This window comes from Cajanus cajan, chromosome 5 (assembly GCF_000230855.2).
Source record: "Cajanus cajan strain Asha chromosome 5, NIPB_CcT2T_4, whole genome shotgun sequence".
Taxonomy (NCBI): Eukaryota; Viridiplantae; Streptophyta; class Magnoliopsida; order Fabales; family Fabaceae; genus Cajanus; species Cajanus cajan.
The window spans coordinates 10,027,086-10,049,713 of record NC_138521.1 but is presented as its reverse complement, the minus strand read 5'-3'; the positions used below and the strand labels follow the sequence as shown (position 1 = coordinate 10,049,713).

The 22,628-nt window shown below is 32.4% G+C and overlaps 1 protein-coding gene across 2 annotated transcripts; it reads left to right on the top strand.

Annotated features, from left to right (window-relative positions):
* Window positions 1-1,120: 1,120 nt before the first annotated feature.
* LOC109807776 (Tetratricopeptide repeat (TPR)-like superfamily protein) lies at window positions 1,121-22,330 on the top strand. 2 transcript variants are annotated; one of them, XM_020370398.3, is made up of 26 exons: window positions 1,121-1,274; window positions 1,438-1,506; window positions 1,718-1,776; window positions 2,444-2,536; window positions 3,509-3,581; window positions 3,739-4,011; window positions 4,101-4,168; window positions 4,253-4,384; window positions 7,539-7,580; window positions 7,762-8,286; window positions 8,371-8,531; window positions 9,035-9,551; window positions 9,630-9,692; window positions 9,785-9,886; window positions 10,285-10,599; window positions 11,351-11,443; window positions 11,545-11,646; window positions 11,769-11,873; window positions 12,340-12,473; window positions 12,759-12,942; window positions 13,385-13,516; window positions 17,690-17,802; window positions 18,555-18,642; window positions 19,544-21,808; window positions 21,935-21,985; window positions 22,147-22,330. In XM_020370398.3, exons 2-24 carry the CDS (start codon window positions 1,446-1,448, stop codon window positions 21,632-21,634), a joined length of 5,526 nt encoding a protein of 1,841 aa, XP_020225987.1. In that variant the 5' UTR covers window positions 1,121-1,274; window positions 1,438-1,445; the 3' UTR covers window positions 21,635-21,808; window positions 21,935-21,985; window positions 22,147-22,330. The 2 variants fall into 2 exon arrangements, with proteins under 2 accessions (XP_020225987.1, XP_020225986.1); XM_020370397.3 differs by having other exon boundaries at window positions 22,140-22,330.
* The last annotated feature ends 298 nt before the right edge of the window (window positions 22,331-22,628 follow it).

Here is a 22,628-nt window from a genome sequence, read left to right as displayed (position 1 = left end):
ATGGAAAGCACTAAAACCTTGCATTATGGTCCAAATTAGGTAATTAGGAGAGAAAATAACTAACTAAAAGAGATAATAGATACCAACCTGACACTAACAGTTGTCAGTTTAAAAAAATAATAGAGTTAATAATTAAATATAATAAAAGAACTAACTTGCATAACGAAATTAAAAGTTAGGGACTCAAAAAAATCTTTTAAAACCTATTGGTCACTTCTATCATCTTTCATTTTAGGGAATAAATTGAGTATTTATTCAACAACATAGTAAAAACAATGTTAATAAATACTTTGTAAATAAGTGAAAAAATATTAAAATTAGAGATTGCACTGACTATTGATAAAATTAATGAATACTTCATATAAAAAGTGATTTTTAATTATCTTAAATTTTAGTTATATAAAATAAATAATTATATTATATATTTTACGAGCTAGTGTATATATACATATATAAATTGGTCACATGGTAATATTTCAAATTAACTTTCAATGGAAATCAACAAAAATAATAAATTATTTTGAACATTCAAGCTCGTAATTACTATAAAAAAAAATTGCATTAATGATTAATCTTTTCATTTATGTATAATTATATTATATGATTGATTTTTTTGACAGCTATATGATTAAAATTTATTACTCTAAAAATGTACATAATGCCTCACGCATAATTGTCGTTCTCTTTACACGTACATGTACGTATAATTATATGAACACAACCGATTCCTCTTTTATTTATTTTTTAGCTATTAACACGTAAATGCAATTAACAACTTATACTTCACTTAAATTTTTACTAATCCCTACAATTTTGCTCTAATCGGCGTTGGTAGTGATTGTAAGTTTAAGCTCGTGAATTTTTTAATCCTATGCTGCCAAAATAAAAAGAAATCTATGGTTGTCCAGAGTGTGTAGAGTGTGGACCCATCCATGCTGCGGTCCCCTCTTGGCATCCACCAAATGGTGCAGCTACTGGATCACATAATGCAACACGAGATTATTCAGAGAATTAAATTTTAAAATAAAAATAATTTAAAAAAAAAAAATGATAATTAAGCTGTATAAGCAAGCTGCCATAAAATGCCAATTTATGATTCTGACCGTTGAATCTCAGCCCTTCCTTCCTTATCATACAAACCTCCCATCTATATTATCTCTGCCACTTCTCTTCCTCTATCAATTTTACTCATGCTTTCATTCCCCTCCCTCAACTCAGCATAACCCCTTCATTTTCACTTTCCCTCATCTTATCCAACTCCTATATTTCCTTTGGTAATTCCTCTGCTCTCTTCTCTATTCCATTCACACCTATGCTATGCTATGCTATGCACCACTATTGTATTTTTCTTTCCACTCACTCAATGCTTCCTTCTACTTGTACTCTATGTATCAATCCCCTAACTTGTGCGAACTTCGATTCTTTTCCATTTCAAAGGACCCCAAATGGCACCAAGAAACACTCGCGGAAAGCCCAAGGGAGACAAGAAAAAGAAGGAAGAAAAAGGTAACCAAATTCTATATCTCAATCATTCTTATAATAACTTAATCCTCAACTTTAGCTTATCTGAATTATATAAGTAACTTACGAACAAAATCCAATTCATTTTATCTTTTTATTTTCTTATGTTCTTGTAACTGTTTATAGAAAAATTTATCTAAGAGCTTGTTGAAACAGGACAGGTGTAACTTGATTTCATTTTCTGATACCTTTGCAGTTCTTCCTGTTGTCATAGATATCACTGTGAAGCTCCTCGATGAAACTCATGTTCTCAAGGTGGGTTGAGATTGAAAAAGAAGTGATAATTTACAAGTCTTGTTGTTGCTTATTTTTTTGTGCATTGACTAGTTATTGACAACAACCTTGTGTTCGATTTGGTATGGTATCTTTTGCTTGATTGTTCCAATGAACTTTATATTAACCTCGTGGATTATTTATTTATTTATTATTATTATTATAGGATTAAATATCAGTGCCGACCAACCATTAGCTCACTTTTCCATTTGAAAATTCTTATTATCTGTCTTTACCTACTGTTTCAAGTTGCCATTATTCACTCTGTAAGTTGTGTGACCTAACAAGCAACAAAACTCTGATTTCTAAACGAGCTTCTCGTTAATGCTTTGATTTAATTTTTTGTTTCACATGTAGTGGTGTGTGCTTGTTGCATAATGTCCATGCTCCATGAATACAAGTGTCTGGCTTTGAAACGCCATTTTACCATCTTGACAAAATATAGTGGACTCGATTTTCAGGATACCAACAACAAAACCTGCTTGAAATCTAATCCTCTTACGTATAGTTTGAATATAAGAAAACTTCGATATGCTTTCAACTTTATTCTCTTTCTATATTTCCAAAATCTCTTATGTAGCTTTCACCACTTTATTGTTATTTTTCTTTATCACATATATTGATGCAAAATACAAATATTTTGAAGCAGGGAATATCAACAGACAGAATAATAGATGTTCGTCGGCTTTTATCGGTGAATATGGAGACGTGTTATATCACAAATTTTTCCCTGTCGCATGAGGTAAATTTAATAACTAATAATTTTAAATTATTATTTTAATTTCGAGTTTTCAACTAGTTATTGTACCTATATGAAACTTTTGTTTTGGTGGATTTATTCGTATGGAACTATAGATATGTTATGTGGTCACTTACCGCGCTTTGAATCCCAATTCCCAAGCCATTTTGGGTAATAAAGCAAAACACGCTGCGGTATTAATGTCAACATGTTTGATTTCTCTTAACACATGTACCCAAAAGAAACCTAACATCGTCTTCTCAAGAACATACAGACAAAAATGACTTCGGTATGTTTGGTTTATTAGGTGACAAATTCAATCCAAAATTCAACAAATGAATATCCACCTCATAAAAATATAATATGAATGATAACTTTATTCCAGAGGTATAAAACAAATCCCGATTAGTTATCAAAAATAAAATCCTGAATTATGGATAGATAATTTTAGAAAAAAGGTAGGATTTTTATACGATAAGATTGAATTGCGTAATGTAACACTGTCACGGAATTGAATAGAATCAGAAACATAATTCATGTAAAATAATAAAAATATATATATATGAATTTTTAAGAAAAATAAAAATACTAAATAATAATTTGAAAATTTATTCGATATTTCACTAATCGAAGCAATTTCCTTGGCCATTCAATTTGAAAATTAAATTATAATTAAAACTATAAATTTTATAATAATTACTTTAAAAGTTATATTTAAAATAATTTTTTAAAAAACATTTAAATTCCTAATATATGACTAACTAAATTAGGAGAAGAATACTCATGTTATTAATAAAAATTAATTACTATTTTGGATGATGTGAATATTTCGTACTAATTATTACCACTAAAAAAAAACAATTTCAATGTGATACCCGCATAGTTGAGTCTGATTTAACAACCACGAAGAATTGTTACATAGTACACTTCTTGAATTTATATTTTCCTAATCAAGCGCTTTTTCTACCAATACAGGTAAGAGGGCCCCGTCTGAAGGACACGGTGGACGTGTCCGCACTGAAGCCCTGCGTCCTCACTTTAATTGAAGGTATATCATTATTAATTAATACTATTTAATTTACCACGGTTATTATTATCGTTCTTTTTCTATTTCAACGAAAAAGTAGAAGAGCTATGAACTACGACGTCGTTTCGTTGCGGTAATATTGTTCCTCATCTTCGGCTTGTAAAATTTTCTCACGCAGAGGATTACGATGAAGAGCAAGCAGTGGCGCACGTGCGAAGACTCCTCGACATCGTCGCCTGCACCACGAGCTTCGGTCCGTCGTCGCCGCCGACGCCGAAGTGTGCGGCCGGAACCGACCCAAAGTCCGGGAAGTCTGAAGCGCCGCCGGCGAAGCAATCGGCGAAAGATGCAGCGGCGGCGGATTTGGACGGCGAGATAAGCCACTCGTGCCCTAAGCTGGAGAGTTTCTACGAGTTTTTCTCTCTCGCACACCTCACTGCGCCTATCCAGTGTATTAATTACTCTCTCTTTCACACTTTCCTCCGTGAAATTGCATTTGCGTGTTTCGGTGATGGTGTGTGTGTGAATCGATGCATGCAGATGTGAAGAAGAGTTCGAGGCGGCGCGTGGAGGAGATATCGGAGGCAGATTACCTGTTCTCGCTGGATGTGAGGATTTTGTTTGTGTTTGAAATGAATTTTGTTTGTGGAAGGGAAATTGATGAAACGAAATGCGCGTGTGTTGTGGCGCAGGTGAAGGTGTGTAACGGGAGAGTGGTGCACGTTGAAGCTTGCAGAAAGGGGTTTTACAGCGTTGGGAAGCAGCGGATTCTGTGCCATAATCTGGTTGATTTGTTGAGACAGCTTAGCAGGGCCTTTGATAAGGTTAGTTCTCCACTTTACTTTACTTTTTTTTTTTAACGTGTTTTAATTATTTTAAGCTTATATATAATATATATATATATATATATATATATATATATATAAAATTGTAAGTTTCCTCTAAAAAAAAAATATAATTGCAAGTTTTTTAATCGGTGGTCGATATTGTCAATTTTTATATTAACATGTATTATCATTAAACTCAAATATATAATGATTTTAATATACATATATTGTTAATATAAAAGATTTTATACTACTAATCAATTAAAAAAATTGTGTTTGGTATGACTTGTGTAAAAACACTTTACTATGTGTAAAAATAGTTAACATTATTAAATAAACAAACTAATCATACATTATGATTTATAATATGATGGCAGCATAAAAATATTTTATATTATTAGTGTACATCTTATTTTCTCATATAATTTGATGTTTACAAAATAATATGTAAATATTAAAAACGGTTGCGATGTATGGTAAGTTTGTGATTTTATGACAATTATCTTTCAAGTTATACAAAAGACAATTTCTAATGAGTATATAATGATAAAATTATTGTGGTACATCAATCCCAATATATTAAATATAATTATATCTTGTGTGAAAGTATTTTAAAAAAAATTTCTTTGATGAGAAGGTTTATAGGAATTTTTTTTAACTTCTTATCTAATTCAATTTTTATTTATTATAATTATTTATGAATTAAAATATTAATATTTTAAAATAAATTATTAATAAATAAAAATAATTTTGTATTATAATATAAATTATTTATAAAAAATTTAAAATATAATATATTTATCTAAAAATATCTATTAAAATAAATTTTAAATATAATTTATATATTCAAACATAGTATTTATTTTTATATAATTTATTATAAATTTAAATTATGAAATTTATATATTCAAACATAGTTTTTATTTATACATAAATTTTAATTATATATAATAAACATGTATGTACATTGTATAGGCTACAATACCGGTCCCTATTAAACTCTAAACAATATATTTAATTAGACTTTTGATATTTATAGTATAGATAATATGTTATTTTAATTTTTTAAACCTAATTATTTTATTTATTTTTAGTATCAGATAAATTTGGTTTCTTCATTTTATTTATTTATTTAATTAAGATATCTTGAAATTTCATTTTCTATTTAAATATTTCATGGTTTATAATTAATTAGAAACATTAAATAATTTTAAAAGTAAAAATTTTAATAAATTCTTGATAATATTTAAATGATTTTATATGCTATGAGATTAAAATGTAAAGATGATAAAATTTGTTATTTTTTTATTTGAGCCAAGTTTGATGATTTTGAATAGAATAATGTTTAAAACAATTTAAACCGTGAACATTTTAAGTAGAAATATTATCAATAGTAATTTATGTATAAATATATTAATAATTTTATTAATATTAAATTATCAATTATATGATTATACTAATAATATATAAATATTATTTATTTTGTAATAATAATGTTTCTAGATTGAAATTGATGTGATGTAGACTTTTGAAAATATACTAAAATATGAATAGTTTAATTCATAGTTTTAAAAACCGGACCGGTCATCGAACCGGTTAAGGTACTGGATCAGTGAGTCAAAGGTTGAACCAGTGGGTCATTAGTTGAACCGCATAACTCGATTTTTATTTATTTTTTTAAAAAAATATTCATATTAAATATATTTTATACTTATAAATTTTAATAAATTCATATCTTATTTTAAATTTCAATTTTTCTATCTTATTTAAAATTATTTTTATTTTTATTTTGTAAAAAAATACATAAAAAATTACATGTTAAACGGTATATTAATACAAATTAAAAATATAAATAATATGTACATATATAATATGCTAGCAATTAATATCACAAAATAATATATGTAATATTTACATAGATATTATATTATTAAATATATAATTTAAAATTAATAATATACTATAAAAGTTATTTAAGTTGTATATATTGCAAACAAATATATTAGAACAAGTAGTCATTGTTATATTTAATAAGACTCCTTGCTTTTCCATTAAGAGATTCAATTTTAATTATTATTTTTGTGGTTTATGGTCCCTTAAAAAAATTAAAAAAAAAAAAAAAGTGGTTGAACCGGTTTGACCCACCGGTTCACCGGTTGAACCAGAAAATTGACCGGTTCAATCCGGTTTAAAACGGGTCGACTGCATAACCGATCCAACTTAAGATTCGGACCGGCTGGACTATCGGTTCCCGGTCCAACCGGTCCGACCGGCCGGTTCGGTCCGGTTTTTAAATCACTGGTTTAATTACTTTTTTATTGTTGTTTAATTTTAACAAAATTTGACATATACATTCAATGTAATATAAAGTTATAATTTTACGGATGGATCGATAAAATTTACCTTTAATATAAAGTTATTGACGTAAATAATAATTAATAAAAGTTACACTGTTGTAGTTCGGCACCTTTCTCTTGTGTGTGTTTATAAAGTTGAACTAAAAATGATACATGCAAGCACTTCCCAATTGCTTCATGAAATTAAAAAAAACTGTTTAAAGATAATTTACTTATGTACATTCTTTTAGATTTTTGTTTCCAAAGATGGAAGAAAGGGGTTTAACAAACGCAGTGTTTGAATGAACCTGGTTAGGTTATTTTGAAGCAGTTATATGTCACCATTAGCTTCTTATTATTATGTTAATATAATTAGATGATACATAATTTATTATTGACTTTTTAAATAATTATTAGTTTGGTATGGTTTTTCTTGGCTAAATCTATTTTGTTTGCCAACATTCTTATTGATGGTACTTTATGTTTAATGTGAGGTTCAAATATTTTTTGGTTTCTATAATTACATGAAATTTATTTTTTAGTTTTTATAATTAAAAACATTTTATTTTAGTTTTTTTAGATACCATTTTTATTTATTTATTTATTTTAATTTATTTAGTTTTATGAAATTTTCCTTTTAGTCTCTATAGAAATAGACAATACGGATTAAAAAAAACAAAAATGATATGTAAGAGACTAAAGTATAACGTTTTTTAATTGTATGGACTAAAATATTAAGGTTATAGGAGTATTTAAACCTTAATGCGAGTTAGTCATAACTCGATAAAATTTACAATTTTGTTCTTAATTTTCAGGCTTTCGATGATCTCTTGAAGGCATTTTCAGACCGAAACAAGGTATTGGAAAACCTTTTGGTTTGTCTTCATTTTTTATTCGTTGCACAAAATTCGCAATAACTAACAAACAGAACCATAGAACATGTTTGACTTCTGCAGGTCCATGTATATCTTGTTCATTGTCATTTTTCATCAACATTGTATTTATTTGTGCTGTCTGCTCATATTTTCTTGTCTTCAGTTTGGGAATCTTCCATATGGATTCAGAGCCAACACGTGGCTTGTTCCTCCTGTTGCAGCACAATCACCCTTATCTTTTCCTCCTCTTCCCGTGGAGGATGAAACATGGGGAGGGAATGGTGGCGGTCTTGGAAGAGATGGAAAGTATGATTTGATTCCTTGGGCCAATGAGTTTTCATATATTGCGTCTATGCCTTGCAAGACAGCAGAAGAAAGACAAATTCGTGATAGAAAAGCATTTCTTCTGCACAGCCTGTTTGTTGATGTTGCAATTTTCAGAGCAATAAGGGCCGTTAAACATGTTATGGAAGAGCCCAATTTTAGCTTCTCAGTTGTAGAAAATAATGTTATTTACACTGAGAGAGTAGGTGATTTGAGTATCAACGTCTTGAAAGATGGTTCTGTTGCAAGCTGTAAGATGGATACTAAAATTGATGGAGTTGAAGCTACTGGAGTAAATCAAGAGGACCTACTAGAACGAAATCTACTGAAAGGAATCACTGCTGATGAAAATACTGCTGCCCATGTATGATAGTTTTTTATAGATAAGATTAGGTTAAGAGCCGGTTCTTTTCCTTTCATGTAAGTGATAAATGCATTTTATGTGCAGGATATTACCACTTTAGGTGTCATTAATGTAAGATATTGCGGTTATGTGGTTGTTGTGAAAGTTGAGGGCAGAGTTAATGAAAGAGTTGACTCTCCATCTCAACAAAATATTGAGTTGTTTGATCAGCCAGAGGGTGGTGCCAATGCTCTCAATATTAACAGGTTCCTGAACCCTTCCACGTTACACACTTTCACTAGTTTTCAATTTTGCATAATACTCATATATGCTCTCTCCTTCCCTCTCTCACTCTCCTTTTATGGTATTGCAACTTTTATTAGCTTGATCTACAACATGAGTGACAATAATGTTTCTGAATGAAATCTCACCATAGTTTTAGCATTGTTTCTTAATAAGAATTTTTATTGGTAATATCTTTGTTTCTCTTGATGCAGTTTTGATCTTGCATTGTTTTTAGATATATATTTTATTTATTTTTTTATTTTTATTTTGTTAGTGTGGGTTGTACTCCTAGAAGATTTTCATCACTTAAGTTTTGGTTCTAGCTTTTATGGTTTTCTTTCCAAGTTAATTTTTTATTTTAAATTTGTTTTTAGGTTTTTATTTATTTATTTATTTATTATTATTATTATTATTATTATTATTATAGCTGCTGTTTCAACTTCAAATGATTGATCAAATTCTTATTCGTCACTGTGGCTTGCAGTCTGAGATTACTTCTTCACAACACAACTCCATCAGAAAACAATAAACCAATGACTCAGATACAAACGTGTGGGAATGAAGAGCTTGGCGCTTCACATGCTTTTGTGGAGAAGCTGATTAAAGAAGGTATTGCCAAGCTTGAGAAAGAAGAACCAGGTATGGACTATTTTGTAAGATGGGAACTTGGAGCCTGCTGGATACAACATTTGCAAGACCAAAATAATACAGAAAAAGATAAGAAGCCATCTTTGGAGAAGGCTAAGAATGAAATGAAGGTCGAGGGTCTTGGGAAACCCCTTAAAGCCCTGAAGAATTTTAAAAAGAAGTCTGATTCAAGCAATACAAATTATGCATCTGAATATTCAAAATTTAATCGGGAGGCTGAAAGCCCTCCGTTGCCCTCCCTTGAATCCCAACATGAAACTACAGAAGCTGAGAATGAGCTTGTTCTGAAAAGGATGTTATCTGAGGAAGCTTTTAACCGATTAAAAGAATCAGGAACTGGACTTCACTGCAAGGTAAGCATTCTAAGTGTAACAAGTATTTTCAAGTTTTATAACAAGTGTCTGAACCAAATCATCTCTTGTCATTGACAGTCTATGCATGATTTGATCGAGTTATCTCGAAAATATTACACAGATGTTGCTCTCCCAAAATTGGTGAGGATAGAATTTTATTTGGTTGATTGTTTGCAAGGCTTTTTAGTTAATATGACACTGGTGATTATTGTAGTCTTAATTGTGGAATACAGGTAGCAGATTTTGGCTCATTGGAACTCTCACCAGTTGATGGACGCACTCTAACTGATTTTATGCATACTAGGGGTCTACAAATGCGTTCTCTTGGACATGTTGTCAGTGCTTTAAACTTATTCACTTTATTAAGCTGTAAACATCTTTACTAGGAAGCCATGTTTTGTGTCCTAATTATCCTTTTGTTGAATTTTTTTGTTCCTTTCCCTAACTTATTCCACAGTCTGAATTCATGAAATTCAGTTGTTAGTGTTTCATCAATATCTCTTTCATAGTATTACTAGCTCTGAAAATATGACTCTAAGAGACAATGTGTGTTGGTCAGTCATTTTTTAACAAGTTAGATAGCTTTCTCTTTCTATTTGAAGTTTCTGCTTTTTACTCTTCAAATCTGCCACACATCTTTTTAGAAGGTTGAGAGGGTTTTGCCTTAGGTTTAGAATCATTTATGTAATATTTTTCATGTTGTCTGATATTTGCCTTTAATTTTTCTTTGCAGGTCAAGCTTTCAGAAAAGCTTTCACATGTGCAATCACTTTGTATTCATGAGATGATAGTTCGAGCTTTTAAGCACATCCTGCGGGCAGTAATTTCTGCTGTTGACATGGACAAAATGGCTTTATCAATTGCTGGTGCATTGAATGTGCTGCTTGGTGTTCCTGAAAATAGAGAATCAGATAAATCACATGAAGTTCACCCCTTGGTGTGGAAATGGCTAGAGTTATTTCTGAAGAAGCGGTTTGATTGGGATATTAACAAGTTGAATTACAAAGATGTGAGGAAATTTGCAATTTTACGTGGATTGTGTCACAAGGTAATGGAGTCTGGAAGTAGTCAATAAAATCCAAAGTTCCTGTTGTATCTTGCTCTTGCATTATATATTGTGTCGTTATAGAGTCATGCATTTGTATATTTTCTAATTCCTATTTTCTAGGAATTTACTACCCTTACTTTTTATTAACTGAATTTTCTGCTTGAATATTGTCACTATTCACATCTATGGAAGTAAAGTAGGCTCAAGTAGTTATATGGTGGTCGAGAATTTTACATACTCAATTACTCATAAGCTACCTAACCTAGGTGACCTTATCAACATAATTGGATTCATCTTCTCATATGAAGTGGTTCATATGACTTTTCTTAAATTCAGCAAACTCCTTTCCTTCTCTCTCAATTCAATTGCAATAAATGTCATATCTAAATTTTTGTGAACATCTAATATGTTTTAAATTCAACAAGTGGTTCATATGAAGTGGATTCATCTTCTTGTCTGAAGTGGTTCATATGACTCTTGTCTTAAATTCAGCAAACTCCTTTCCTTCTCTCTCACTTCAACTGCAATAAATTTCATATTGAAATTTTTGTGAACATCTAATATGTTTTATGTCCTTGTTTTTCTTATTTCGAAATATTTATATTTTCTTGTACAATATGTATTTGACGTTATTCCCAATATATTTGCATACTGGTACATATAGATACACAAGAAAGATCTACTTGAGTACTACTGGATTTATTATGATGATCATTGACAGTTTGTTTCTTATCATCGCTTTGTGTGTTAGGTGGGAATTGAGCTTGTTCCAAGGGATTTTGATATGGATTCTCCAATTCCCTTCCGCAAATTTGATATTGTCAGCTTGGTGCCTGTTCACAAGGTAACAAACAAGACATGTCAATTATAGGTTTTCTCGCATATTTCTTTGAAGTTGACTGAATAGTTCCAAACTTTATACGTGCTCCTGCTCATACTTTGCAGCAAGCAGCATGCTCATCTGCAGATGGAAGGCAGCTCCTAGAGTCATCCAAAACCGCTTTAGACAAGGGAAAGCTTGAGGACGCAGTTACCTATGGCACAAAGGTATCTGCATCCAGAACCCTTTGTTTGGAAATCTTCAAACTGTTGGCAAGGTTTTTCAACAGTCAATACCTCTTTCATTTCAGAATTGTTGTGTGATATCTGCTATAATTCGTTGGTGACAGGCTCTTGCTAAGCTGGTAGCAGTTTGTGGTCCCTACCATCGGATGACAGCGGGAGCATATAGCCTCCTTGCTGTAGTTTTATATCATACTGGAGACTTCAATCAGGTCTTAGTTGTCTCATTTATGTTTTGTTATTGGTGGAAATTATATCATCAGAAACCAATATCCGCATAATTATATTCATAAAAAAATTGATATGCTGATGATATTTTATCAAATGGAAGATAGTCCAATTAAAAGTATAGGAAGAGTAAAATCGAGAGCAAACTTCTGGTGCAACCTTTAAAAATGACTTGGCTCAAAATGGATTCATTGAAAATTTGGTTTTTAATAGTGTCCAACAGTCAATTCCTCTGAAGGTTCCTAAGTTCTCAGATTGGTCCATGTAACTGGCCCCATCTACTGGGATAAGGCTTGTTTGTTATTGTTTTATGCGATAAGGATTTTAATTAAATATTTCAGCTACAGCCCTTGTTTATTTGCACCTATTCCAAACTATCTAGTCTCTTTTTAATTTAGTGAAGTTTCAGGATTTGATTTCAATTCATCTCGTTGTTTACTTAAATTACAGGCTACAATTTATCAACAAAAAGCTTTGGATATCAACGAGAGAGAGTTAGGTCTGGATCATCCTGATACCATGAAGAGCTATGGGGATCTAGCTGTTTTCTACTACAGACTTCAACACACAGAGCTGGCTCTGAAGTATGTTTTGTTCTTGTGCATAGTGAAGTATAACTTTTCATGAGTTTTTAAAGTTTAATTTGCTTTTTGAATTAATATATTAGTGATACTTGCTTAATTTTTTAATTTGAAAGTGAAGAATTTATCAAGAGAGGAAGTTTACAAATTTCTGTTCTAGGTTTCTTTTTCCTCCTTAACAGAAATTTATGTATTGATCAAATGTGTAAAGATAGGTTTTGAAATATTAATTAGTTAATTTTAAATTTTCTTCTAATTTAGCCTTTTATTACTTGGATCTACAATCAGATATGTGAAGCGTGCTTTATATCTTCTGCATCTAACATGTGGCCCATCTCATCCAAACACTGCTGCCACTTACATTAATGTGGCTATGATGGAAGAAGGCCTGGGAAATGTGCATGTTGCTCTCAGATATCTTCACAAAGCTTTAAAGTGTAACCAAAGATTACTTGGTGCAGATCATATTCAGGTTTATTTTATTCATTTTATTTCTGATTTTGCCAAATTATGAAGTTTGTTTATTTTATGTGATTCTTTTTATATAATGTTGCACAAAGATTATCTTTTGAATGTTCCATAACAAGAAATTGTCAACAGTGGGATCCATATGAATTAGTGTGCTACAACTTTGGTATAAAAAATAAATAGTGATGTTAGATGGTAGATAATTTTAAATTTTTGTTAAATAGATGGATAAAAAGTGTTTATTTTGCTTTATATTAAAGGATGATAAATTCAGTTCTTCACTTCTTCTTGTCATAATTATTTTAATGTTTTGAATTTTAAAAAAGCTCAGAATCAGATCCTAAGAAGTTACATAATGATAACCTATGGGTTGTATTATTTGTTTAATGAATCTTCTCATCTGTGTTATAACACTTGAATCTTTCTTGGATGTTGATCCTCTGCAGACAGCTGCAAGTTATCATGCAATAGCTATAGCACTCTCATTGATGGAAGCATATCCATTGAGTGTGCAGCATGAGCAAACAACTTTGCAAATTCTGCGGGCAAAACTTGGCCCCGATGACTTGCGCACACAGGTATACCGTCACATTTAAGTGCGTTCTTTGTGCTGAAAACACTCATTGGTTTTGAATATAAGGCAGTAAAGATATAATATAACACAACTTTGTAAATGTAAGTAATATAGTTGGTAGATTGAAGTCTCACAAGATGTTGTCGAACACGGTTTACGTGCTTTTAACTTGTTATGGTTATGTAGAATGGTGATCTGTGTTCTTAATAATCTCAATTTCTCTTTTTCTTAAAAAATGAATGAGTAATTGACGAATTGTAATTGTAATTTAGAGGAAAAAAAGATCTTTATTTTTATACATTGATCAGAATTACATGAGGGAATTATATAGATAGCGATGATTAGAAGAAATCCTAATCACCATGATTACAAAATAAATGTAAAGATAAGGAGAAGAAAATAAAGGAGAATCGAATCAGATTCCAATAATCTGATATTGATCCCTTCTAACTAAATATCTTATAATAAAAGAGAATAAAATCAAATTATAGTAAGCCTGATTTTGATCTTAACTACCCAAATTTACAATTAAATAAAAGTATATTCAGCTGTCAACACCCCCTTCAAGTTGGTGTGTAGCTATCTAACATGCCCAACTTGCTGACAAAGAATTCAAAATTAGGTCTATTATACAGTCCTTTTGTAAAAATGTCTGCCACTTGCTGTGCTCTGAAGAAGGAACAAATGGCATGCAAATTTGGCTTACATCCACCTTCTCTTTTATAAAATGTCTGTCAATTTCTATATGCTTTGTTCGATCATGTTGAACTACATTTTGGGAACTACTAATTGATACTTAGTTGTCACAATACAACTTCATGAGTAGAGTCATAGGAAATGGCAACTCTTCTAGAATTCTTTTAATCCATAAAATTTCACAAACTCCTTGTGCCATTGCCCTATATTCAGCCTTTGCACTACTAGCCAGATGTTGACTTTCAATCAGTAATGGATCCAGCCCAGTCTGCGTCAGCAAACACTTTTATTCCTTGCTGCCCAGTTTTCTTAAAAAATAGCATGTGGTGTTCTTCCTGGAGCACTTTTTAAATACCTCAAGATCCTATAAACTTCCTCAAGGTGTTCTTCATGTGGTGAGTGCATGAATTAACTCACTAAACTTATGCAAAGGCTATGTCAGGTGGGGTATGAGAAAGATAAATCAATCTTCCCACTACTATTTGGTACCAAGCTGTATCTGTTGGATCACCTTCCTCTTCACTTCCAAGTTTTTTATTAGGATCTATAGGAGTTTCAGTGGCTTGCAACCCATAATCCTCGTTTCTTTAAGATCTAAAATATACTTTCTCTATGACACAACAATTCCTTTCTTTGATCTTGCTACCTCCATCCCCAAAAAATATTTTAATGGTTCAAGGTCTTTAATCTCAAACTAAGTTGCAAGAGAAGCTTTCAACTTATTTATTTCATTTAAAACCACCATTTTTCCTGCTAAAGAATGTTTCGCAAACATTGTATGTTCGTTTTGGCACTAAACAAATCTTTGCTTCTTAAAAAACTAGGCAAATTTTTCAAACCAAGCTCTAGGTGACTATTTCAATCCATAGAGAGACTTTTGAAGCCTACATACTTTTTGATTAGAATGTGATTCAAAACCTGGAGGCGCATTCATATAAACTTTTCTAAATCCCCATTTAAAAATGCATTATTTATATCTAGTTGTTGCAATGACCAATCTAACTTTGCAGCTAATGACAAAAGAACTCTGATGGTGTTTAACTTGGAAACAAGAGCAAAGGTTTCTTAGTAATCAACACATAAGTTTGAGTAAAGCCTTTAGCAACTAACCTGACTTTGTATCTCTCAATAGATCCATCTGCCTTATACTTGATGGTAAACACCCATTTACACCCAACAATTTTCTTTCCTCTAAGCAAGTCCGCTTTTTTCCAAGTCTGATTCTTCTCTAGGGATTTCATCTCCTCCAAGACAGCTTCCTTCCATTTAGAAACCCTCAGAGCAGCCTGTATATCTTTCGGAATTTCTGTTTTGGTCAGTTGTGAAGTAAAAGCCTGAAATGAGGGGGATAACTTTTCATAAGAGACAAAATTTGAGATAGGATGTTTTGTACATGATCTAATACCCTTTCTAATAGCAATAGGAAGGTCAAAATCATCAAGGACAGAGTCAACTATAGTTTGAACGGTTTGGACAAAATTAGAAAAATTGTTACCTGATGATTCATTGGATTCATGGCAGTCTTGAGGATCATTTGGCTCTATTCTTTGAGGTTTTTTCTTTCTAGAATAGATAAGATCAAAGGGTTCTACACCCTTATTACCCATTGCAACTATCTCATTTTGTTTAGTTTCAATCATTTCAGAACTTGGCACAACTTGTAAATTTGAAATTTCAGTTTCTGAAATAGTTTCTAAAATGCCGTATTTATTATGCCGACATTGTTCACCCTTGTTTTGAGCTTCTAAACTTCCTTCATTATGTATGGAATCAAAAGTTAATGAATCTGAATTTTGTAAAGTTTGTAAGATCGGAAAATCTGAGGTTTAAAAATATTGGATAGCATCTTCCTTTTTTCTCTCCCCTGAAGATGATTTTGGAAAAAGGAGTCTTTTTAAAAAAAAGTAACATCCATAGGAACAAATGTTTTCTTGGAAATAGGATCAAAGCATCTATATCCTTTTTGGTTGGGAGCATAGCCAATACACATACTTTTTTGTTCCAGGTTCAAGTTTACTTTGATTTGGCTCATGAGTATGCATAAAAGTAGTACATGAAAAAATTCTTGGGAATAAATACCCAACTTAGATTTGGCTCAAGTTTACTTTTTCAAGTTTACTTTGATTTGGCTCATGAGTCTATTATTTGGAAAAGTTGTGAAAACATCAAAAGGAGTTTTGAAGTTCAAAACTTTGCCAGGCATACTATTGATAAAAAATGTTCCAATTTAGATTGCTTCACCCCAAAGATATTTTGGTGCCATACTTTGAAATAATAAAGCTCGAGCAATTTCAAGTATGTGCTTATTTTTCCTTTTAGCCACTCCATTTTATTGTGGAGTATCTACACAAGAGCTTTGAAGAATAAATTTTCAAGAAAAGAATCATTTAGGTGTTTATTAAAATACTCCCTTCCATTATTACTATGAAATAGTTTGATCTTTTCAGGAAATTGAGTTTGTATAATATGGAAATTTTTTTGAAAATGTTCTCAATGTCAGATTTTGTTTTCATCAAGTAAACCCATGTTAATCTTGTATGATCATCTATAAATGTGACCAACCATCTTTTTTCCAATACACATCCTCACATCGAACACTATTAGGCTTGATATGTAGATAAATGGTAGATGATCTTTTTTAATGGTCTAGGATCGGTGGGACATGGGTTTTTCCAACACACCTCCTCACGCCCAACTCTATTGGACTTGGTGCATGTAACAATGGTGGGTGACCCCTTTTTTAGAATGGATCTAGATAGCTATGATACCATTTGCAATTCTAATCTTTTTATGACCTACACTAGGGCTATATGTGGAGAACAATTTGTCATATGGCCAATAGCCCTTGAATCAATGATCCATGGAGCTTTAGAATTTTGTTTGGTGCTGATAAGGGCATTAGAAAAGGAAATACCTTTTTGGGCTAGAGAAGAGGATGGCTTAATTGATATTTTAGATGAAAAGATATACAAGTGCTCCAATTATTCCTGAGTGAAAAGAAGTGACTCAGAGTCGCCCTCTTGCCTCATGTTTTCTCCATTTGAGGCTACAAATGATGATGATGCAGCTTCAATGCATCTAGAATTTGCGGAAATCATGGTAGGCAAACATAGGATCAGAATCGAAGCTCTGATACCATGTAATTTAGAGAAGAAAAAGATCTTTATTTTTGTACATTAATCAGAATTACATGAGGGGATTATATACACAAAGATTATTAGAAAAAATCCTAATCACCCTGATTACAAAATAAATGAAACAATAAGATAAGGAGAAAAAAATAGAGGACAATCAAATAAGATTTGAATAATCTGATATTGATCCCATCTAACTAAATCTCCTATAATAAAAGAGAATAAAATCAAATCAAAGTAAGCCTGATTTTAACCTTAACTACCCAAATTTACTATTAAATAAAAGTATTTTCAGCTGTCAACAGTAACTGTTTGCATAATCTATAGCTTTTTGATAAATTTGACAGGATGCTGCAGCATGGCTTGAATATTTTGAGTCCAAGGCTTTTGAACAGCAAGAAGCTGCTCGAAATGGTACTAGAAAACCTGATGCATCAATAGCTAGTAAAGGCCATCTAAGGTATGGTAAAATTAATCTTGGCAATGTGGGTCTGATACTTCATTGGCTAATTGTTGCATTGCGAAGTACTTCAACCATGCATATTTTATTTGGTGTCTTAAATGAAAAAACTCGGTTAAGTTATCTATTAGAAATTGTAATATGTGGTTGTTACATCCTTTGAGGTGTTCTGTTGGTGACTGTCTTTGATAAAATTGTCTAGGTGTTATTAATCTTACGACTTGTAAGAACTGCTCAATTTTACTGACGTATAAAGAACTGTTTTCTATACTTTGCTTGCAATCATGGACATTTCACATTTCTAAGTGACAATGCTAGAAGCATAAGAAAATTGACATGGACAATGTAGAGACATAGAAACTGCAACAGAACAAAATCCAATCTGTGTGTTGCTGGTTGACCCATAGAGTCACGTGCCTGAAACAGCCAACTATTTTGTGTCTAATTTTCTGTTTGTATAGTGATATAGTGTTTGTTCAGATACAAGTTAGAAGTATTTTTAAGAATTTCTCTACTAAAAATAAAGTTATTTTCAGTACTTTATTTTTAGTAGAGAAGCTTTCAAAAGTACATCTAAGCTTGTTTCCAAATTCCAAACAGAATAATATTATCCTATTGACTTGTAAATATTATCGGTATGCGTAATTTCTATAAAAAGACAATGATTTGTTTGTACACATTGAAATATTCATAACATTCATTTACAGATATCTTTTGTAACGATTTCCTTTTCTTTTCATTGAATTTTTCAGTGTGTCAGATTTGCTTGACTACATTAATCCTAATCATGATACTAAAGGGAGAGATGCAGCTGCAAAGAGAAGAACCCAGATAACAAAGGTACGCTGCTGATTTACTGGTCTTGATAAGTTCAAGTCATTAGTTTTTGAGTCTTCTAAGATCTAGGGGAAACACTTATAAAAGAGTTGTCTGATTATTGATTACCGTCAATGGCTTATATATGTCTTTTGATATAGCTACAAGGGTTTGACTAGGGCATTTTCAGGATTTGATTGTGGAACAGTTGGTTGCCTTTGTTTAACGAAACTCAAACCCCTCTAAAGGGTGTTTTATTATGGCTTGATTATTGAGAAATATTCTTAAGCTGTAAGACCAAGTGAACCAAAGTATTTGTCATCTGGGTCATAAGATCTCTTCTCTAAGCATTGTGTTTTGTTTTGATCAGTGGGATGTGGGCAGCAATAATCTTTAATCGTAAATCTGGTCAGCTACACAGTTTTTTGAAAAATAACCATGTACAGAAAAAACTGTATGTTTTGAGTTGACAAAGGCAAATAGAGTAGTCAAAGAATTAATAATATGCAAGACATATAATAATTTGTTAATGCATGGTTAGAAATCTAGCTAACTTCTATCATGAAGGACTAACCCTCGATAAAACAAGAAAACTGTTGTACCCATATATAAATTTTGACATTGAAAGGTCCAACTAAATCATCTTCTCTATTTTCATATTTTCTTCAAACTGTTAAAAAATCTAACATCTAACAAGTATGGAATAAATTCAAAATTAATCGTCTTTTATAAGAAGGAAAAGAAGTAATTGGAGGGTCATATACCTAGTGGAGGCAATTTTTTCTTGCCTTGGAACTGTTAGTCTTTATATTATTGTGGGAACTAGGCTACTTGTGCCGATATTTGCATACATCCACCTCTTCTTTGGTATAAATTTACATACATGCATAAACACTTGTATAATTAATATTTTAATATTTGGCAGGTGAGAGCAACATCCTATCAGAACATTGGCATGTCAAGTTCTGATGAGTCTTCAAAAGAAATTCCAAAAGAGGCTTCAGATGAAGAGGTACAATTACATGTACCAGTAGGTAGTGCAGATTCTGAGCAGGAAAGCAACTCCAGACCTGATTTGGAACATACTATTTCAAAACAAATATCAGATGAAAAGCCACAAATTTATGATGAAATCTTGTCTGAAGCACATGCTGAAGGAGAGGATGGATGGCAACCAGTTCAAAGACCAAGATCAGCTGGCTCATATGGCCGAAGACTGAAGCAGAGACGGGCAACACTTGGCAAAATTTATAGTTATCAAAAGAATGTGGAAGTTGGCACAGAATCTCCTTTTGTTAGGAGTGCTAATCCAAATAGTAGGTATTATTTCTTGAAGAAACGGACAATTTCCCATGGGGTTAATACAGATGATCATACTGTAAACATCACCCAAGGCAGTAAATTTGGAAGGAAAGTAGTCAAAGCTGTTACATACAGGGTCAAGTCCGTGCCCTCAACTTCCAAGACTAGTGCAAATGAGATGTCAGAAAATGGTGACAAGCTGTTCAGTTCTCTTTCAGAACCTGATCCAATTGACATTAATCCAGTTAAGAGTTCTATAGTTAGTCTTGGAAAGTCTCCTTCATACAAAGAAGTGGCCTTAGCTCCTCCAGGGACAATCTCCAAAATGCAGGTCTACAATCCTGAGATTTCTGTTAGCTGTGAACATGATGGTGGCAAACATGAAGAGGAAGATATTGAAGCTAATGGAAATGTTAATGTTGATCCAACCCCGACAGAGGTAAATGATATGGTTAAAGAGCAGAATAATGATTCTTTATCAGATTCTGTAGATGATTCACAGGATGATACTGGAGTTGCTACTGAGGGGAAAGAGGAAACTCAATTGATGGTTACTGAGCAAGATAATTGTATGAGTGCTGAGGGGCATGTTGAGGCTCAAGTAGCAGTTGATAGCAGCATTTTGATTCATGCAGTACATGATCATGTGGATTCTTACAAACAAGAACTTGATGCAAGTAATTCGTCTGGCAGTTTAGAATCTAGTGATAATACAAATCCCATTTCCCAGGTTGGTGAGGACTTAAGGGTCAATGTATCACCATCAAGTCAGAGTCATGCCGGGGGCATCCCGTATAAAAAGTTGTCCGCATCTGCAGCTCCATTCAACCCATCACCTGCCATTGCACGTGCACCAATTGCCATGAATATGACTCTTCCTTCTGGGCCTAGTGCAATTCCTGCAATTGGGCCCTGGCCAGTAAACATGAATGTCCATCCTGGACCTACTACTGTGCTACCTGCAGTTACCCAGATGTGCTCCTCTCCTCACCATGCATATCCATCACCTCCACCAACACCAAACATGATGCAACCATTGCCATTTATGTATCCTCCTTATACTCAAGCTCAATCAATACCACCTAGCAACTTTCCAGTCACTAGCAGTGCCTTTCATGCCAATCATTTTACATGGCAATGTAATTTGAACCCCACAATATCTAAATTTGGTCCCAGTGCTGTTTGGCCTGGTTGTCATCCAGTGGAATTTCCCCATCCGGTGCCTATTGTTGAACCAATCCCTGATCCCATTTCAGAGTCACAAGTTCTGTGTCATGGTCCTGAAAGTCCAAGTTCAGCTTCAGTTCTGCCTGAGGACATTGATAATGTTGAGGATTCCAATAAAGTGGTAAAAACTTTAGCGTCAGAGATAAGTGAAGATGAAGCAGCAAGAGCTGGTTCAGAAAGTATAAAAGAAAATGGTAATATGAATTTTCAAGGGACTGAAAATGCTGGGAACAAGCAAAATCAAAACATTGGTTCAAATGACAACTCTAGCAGTAGTGAAACAAACATGGATGGCGAGAAAACCTTCAGCATTTTGATTCGAGGAAGAAGAAATCGAAAGCAGACTCTGAGAATGCCAATAAGTTTGCTGACTCGACCTAATGGCTCACAGTCATTCAAGGTTATCCATAACCGTGTAGTTAGAGGAAGTCATGCTCCCAAGTCTATCAATTTCTCTTCTGGTAAAGATTGTACAGCTACTGCTTAATCCACAGTTCTTTGTTGTTACTAATGAAATTTAGCGGAATTATTGTGGATAAAGAAGACCTAATAATTTGGCACGAGAGATGTGGTATTTCGATCATATCTGAAATTCAATTACAAAATGCCCTGGTGTATCAGCTTCAGTTTAATAGCTTCACTATCTTTTGGGAGGTTTCTGGTAGGTCTTCCACTTTCATATTTTTATATCTTCTGAAGTTAACTTGATATATTTGAAATTTGATTTCTTTTGATCGTGCAAATCAGATTTGACTGACTAATCATTCAATTTCACGAAATATTGCAGATTCCCGTCTGTATTTAAGATGGAGGATTGGAGACTTTTCTTCATCATTAGGTATTATCTCATTGACAAAAGTTAGAGCTATTTTATTTGTTCCTTTTCCCAGAAATCACAGTTTTTTGTTTCTGGAATGAACTGAAGCCCACTATTTTTTGCTTAAATATGAGATCGCCTGTGGGGCAGCATTCATGCTAATCATCTTTCTCAGTCTGCAGGTTCATTGCAGTCAGTTTCAGGGTTCCTGTTCCTGAGGCACCTTCAAGGTGAAAATTTTGGTTCTCTATGTAGTTAGACAATTTTGATAATAATGAATTACGGGACTGATGGATCGTTCTAATTATTATTATTTTTTGTTACAACATTACCAATGGTTTTGATAATTAATTTTGTTCATTTGTATATACTTTCTTAATTTCTTAATATTTTGTTAGGTCATAGTGGGGTTCTTTTTATTGATCGACTTGGTATTGAATTGTTACAACTGAAAATGATGTGAAGGAATATCATATTAATAAGGATCATTATTTTTTAAATACAAAAAGTAAAAAAGTTAAGCCCTATTCTTGAACTTAGTGTGCCTGTCTGTCAGTATCTCAATTTTCAAGGTAACCATTAACCTGGTAATATTATTTGACTTCCTAATATAATTTATGCGGTGCGTATAGATGCTTCATTGTAAACATATACATACGTTAGG

What these genes read in the sequence shown, in the direction of transcription:
- LOC109807776 (XM_020370398.3), top strand. Translation starts at nt 1,446, where the DNA reads ATGGCACCAAGAAACACTCGCGGAAAGCCCAAGGGAGACAAGAAAAAG. An exon ending in TACGTGGATTGTGTCACAAG is followed by an intron (nt 10,600 to 11,350) that starts GTAATGGAGTCT and finishes TTTGTGTGTTAG; the next exon opens with GTGGGAATTGAGCTTGTTCC. An exon ending in TTGGTGCAGATCATATTCAG is followed by an intron (nt 12,943 to 13,384) that starts GTTTATTTTATT and finishes GATCCTCTGCAG; the next exon opens with ACAGCTGCAAGTTATCATGC.